The following is a 4,655-nucleotide window of genomic DNA, read 5'->3' on the forward strand; positions in this document are numbered from 1 at the left end:
GTGCACTCAGATGCAAGTAACTTGGTGACGGTGGAACTGTTCATAGTTACGGTTTTGAGTTTTGCCTTAAATTGGGACAGTTGCAAATACATATGGATCTATATGGACTCTATCCTGAAAATATCAGATTGTCCTATCTCTCCTAAATGATCATACTCAATGAAAAAGTTGATAATATTATGCCTTAAAGATAACAAATTATTTCTTGCACTTTAGGGCCATAGTTCTGTCCTGTGGGTTTGAACAAGACTAAAGTCTCAAAATGCCCAGAAGAAACCACCATCCAGATGGCAACTTTTTCAGAGGAAAAGGACACAGCTATCTTGCATTAGAAGAGTAAGCATAAACCAAAACCTATTTTAGCATGTAAGCTGAAAGAAAAAACTTACATTGAAAAGAAATTTACAAAATAGTATCAGAAAAAAAAAATCTCTGATGTATGTAGGTGTAGTGCATTTTGTCTGTTTTGTAGCTGTCTGTAATGTTTGTCATTGCATTACATAAAAGTGCACGCAATGGTTAAGAAAAATAAGATCTGCAGAACTCAAGAATACGGAGATTGATTATATGATCGCAAGTAATCAACTATTACAATAAAATTGCTGGGCTTATTGAGGATCACTTAGAATTACATTTCTGAGGCTGGTGTAATGTGATATTTACAGTAAGATTTACCTCCAGGTCTACATACCTCTCTTCAGAATCTCAAAAAGGCGTCATCTCACCCTAAAGAATAACACCAGTGAAATGGTAAAATACCATCAAAAACCAGTAGAGACATGAATGCCATACAAATGTGTCTCTCAGTAAGTCATTTCTGGTTGAAGCTCAAGTTAAGCAGAATTAATTCAAGCTAATACTTTGTGATCTTTGGCTTACAATAAACTATGTTGCTTCTTGGGTTACTAGAGACACTATCTCCCTGGTGATGTGTTATTACTTTAGGCAAATATTTCCGATGTGCTTGGGATATCTTTATGTGGAATACTCTTCTAGTACTGGTTTGCTGGACTCCGAACTTTGTGACTTGTACCATACACACATGTATTGCAACACATTTGTTTTTATATGTTCATCCCTGGGCACAGAGAATAGACGAAGGGGAAGACACTCTTCATTCCACAACGAATGCTCTGTGCCTTAACAGACAGTACATTAGTGCAAGAGGAAGAGGTCTTTATGACAAGGAAATGTGCAATTACCTTGTCACTCTACTTTCTGATAAACAGTGGAACTATGCCTTATATTCTAAGTCCTGGTGAGCAGTGGGAAAGATTTCTCACAGCATAGTTTGCAAAGACCACCTTCCCTAGAATGACTCAGTGACATCAATACTGTGCCTAGTATGACAGGAAACAAGAACTTAAGAATTACAGAACTGTTTATGAAAAAAATTAAAGTTTCTTACAAGGTTTTTGGGATTGTGTAGTGCTTTATGTACCTAAAACAAACAAACAAACAACAACAACAACAAAAGCCAACCTTCTGCTACCAGACTGTGTTGTAATGTGATGCAATTAGGATTCTCAATACTTACTGCCTGGAGAAATTTAACAATTAAACATGAGATATGTCTCTGCATGTATAGCATTTATTTTATTTCTCATTCTCTTCCAATATCAGAATGATGATTGCTAGACTTACAAGCATGGAGTTTTTTTAGAAGCACTGGTCACAGGTAGATTATTATCTTTGAAGCTATATATTCTTCATTTTTAAAATGTTTACAATCTTGGCAGAGAACAAACTCCTCAATCTACAGAGACTGGCTGAAGTTACTGATATTTTGTTTTCTGAGGCAAATCCTGCTTCATGCCTGCCTCTAACAAAGGGATACAGATATAAGCTTTTGTGCTAACCATTCTTGCTCCCAAAATAATGCATCTAGTTCTGCTGTTAATTATTTTGTTTTGCTTTCTTAACAGAGGCCTGGGTATTGGAATCTTCATTTTGGTGCTGGCCATGTTATTTATCTTTGGCTGCTGGTATTACAAGAGACGTAGTGGCTGTAAAAGTCTACGGGTAAGCACAGCAGGTTGCATATTAGCATTTTGAAAACATATTATCATTATTTGCATTACGTTAATGGAGAGAACATCAAACCTGTCATAAGACATCATTGTTTCTCGCTAACATACACATGGGTAAAACTATGCAATATGAAGCACTACCCACCCTGCAGAACTTGCAAATCAGGCAGAGGAAACAGAAGCATGGGGATGTGAAGCCAACTGCCCAGCTTTGCACAACCCACCAGTGGAAAGGCTGATCTATAGGAAGCATTATATTTAAATGCACATAAAACCATGTTTTCTGTGCTGTATACTGGCTGCTCAGTGGGTACAATGGCAGCTCTATCTTCTTCAACAGTATTTTTTTTAAATGATATTTGATCCATCCCACAAAATTTGTAGTTGAATGTCTCAAAGCTTTATCTTTGAAGCTCTGTTCTCTCTCCTGTGAGAAAGAGGCATTTTGTAACCATGTAAGTGGCAAATATCTTTTAGTTACCCTAATATTTCTAAAAAGACTTAACCATTTTGTATTAAAAAATATAACCCTTGTCAGCAAATCAATTTCCTTGATGTTCCCAACAACTTTGTCCTATTACCTTTCCAGTGACCTATCCAATAGGCACATCCACTAGAAGAACACATAAAACTTGAACTGCCATATAAAACAGATTTCTTTCATTTCTGCACATCATGGTAAAAAGCACAATGTCTTTTTTAATTCCATCTCACTGCAGATACTTTTTGTTTTTTAAAATCTTATTTTTGCTAGGATTTTTGGAAAGGGGAAAATCGGTAAAGAACGTACAAAAACATGATGGAAAATGGAAAAAGGTTGAGTTTAAAGACAGAAATGTGTGGAAAAAAGGGTCCCTGCAGTGGTCATGGACCTTAAAATGCAATCCCTATTTTTGATGGCAGTATAACTGGTGATGTAGGAGGCAGAGCATGTCTTGGCAGAGACAGCAGAAAGTGCTAGATAGATTGCCTCTCTTACTTGCTGCTGTTGTACCTAATCCCAGATTCTAATAAATACTGTAAAATACTGCCAAATATTAGAGGGTCACAGAATCACAGAGTCATTTAGGTTGGAAAACACCTTAAAGATCATCAAGTCCAACCATACAATACCTTGATGTAGTGTACTCCAGCTTCACATTTTCTTTTCTCTTTCACCTTCCCCGTGTTTCTTCTTGATCTGTCACAGAGCAAAAGCACTAGCATGGGCACAATACGAACCATGGTAGGTGAGGGAAGAATAGTGGACTGCAAAATGGCTCTGCAGGAGTACAGAAACTTTGATTCTGTGGTAAGTTGCAACTCGGGGCCTTATTTACTTAAAATGCAGTAAGATACGGTAAGACAATCTTGGTAAACAGTCATTCAAAGAATTCTTTCTTAGGTTGTGCTCTCTAGATTGGGTCTTCAATGACTACAATAACTGTTAAGAAGTAGTATTTTGTACAATTTTTACTGTGATTTTTTAAATTACTATTTAGATAAATACTAATAATAATTCTTCTTTTTTAAAGAGAAATCTCTTTCACCTACTTTTCCTAAGTTGTCTGACAATTTTGCAATCTATTAGCATGATGTAGCATGTGAATGTTGAAATACACTGTTATACATCTTATATATTATATATATATATTAGGAGCATCTATTATATACATAATACACATAATATACATTATATAACATATAATATATACATAATAGACGCTCCTAATAGATGTTACCCTGTGCCGACTGACAGCAAGTAGATTGTGTCTGGTACACTGCAACCTGTGGGAGCACCACTTCAAGGTTTTAGCTACCTTAATCACTATGGAAAGAAAGAATAACATTCAAAACCACATAATTTTTAAAAAGTTAAAATAACTTAATTGATAAATTTATATGTCAAATCATGGCTGTTGTTTAAACAGTTTGAGAATAGTGAAAAGGGTAATTTATAACCAATTTTAAATAAGCTTCCTAAATTGTTAACATTGCAAATAAGATAACTTACATGTGTCAAGACTCTTAAAGTCTTATGTATCAGTTTGAAATCTTAACATATAAAATATTTTCCGTATAAAATTGCTATCTTAATAAATTTAAAAATTATTTATTTGGACGAATGATACAAATGATACAAACAAAATCATTTTAATATGATGCAAACCCAGAAAACATGTTAGAAAAAAATAAACTTAGATAATATAAAGACATAATGAATTAGCTCAGCTATTTTAAGCTATAATACAACTTCTGATCTGAAAGCAAATACTTCCTTGCATATTTAATTTCTTTTTCTTGTGCCTTAATTGTTTTTTCAATCTTTCACACCAATTTTCTTACCACAGGTACCCAATGCTCCACCAGCTTATGAAAAAATTGATGCAGATCAGTTACCACCACCTTATTCACCATGATCTTAACAACAGATCTTAGACGTTGAGAACATCAGCACAATTTCTTCATGCTCCCTCTTGATTTCTTGTACAAGCTTAACATTCTTAAAGCTAAAACTGTAATAAAAATCACATGTTTTCAAAAGCAATTGCTGAAAAGTATTCCTGCATAGTTTACAGAACTAGTTCTTGAAATGCCTCAATAAAGCTGAATGTACTTTTGTTTTAAGTTCTTCATTGCCTATGG

The 4,655-nt window shown here is 34.6% G+C and overlaps 1 protein-coding gene across 1 annotated transcript; it reads left to right on the plus strand.

The window, feature by feature from the left end:
* Window positions 1-262: 262 nt before the first annotated feature.
* MLANA (melan-A) lies at window positions 263-4,429 on the plus strand (the record flags this gene model as incomplete). The annotated part of the gene is made up of 4 exons (XM_084504807.1): window positions 263-336; window positions 1,926-2,022; window positions 3,220-3,321; window positions 4,361-4,429. 4 exons carry the CDS (start codon window positions 263-265, stop codon window positions 4,427-4,429), a joined length of 342 nt encoding a protein of 113 aa, XP_084360933.1.
* Between the last annotated feature and the right edge of the window lie 226 nt (window positions 4,430-4,655).

Source organism: Aythya ferina (assembly GCF_964211825.1).
Source record: "Aythya ferina genome assembly, chromosome: Z".
Classification (NCBI taxonomy): Eukaryota; Metazoa; Chordata; class Aves; order Anseriformes; family Anatidae; genus Aythya; species Aythya ferina.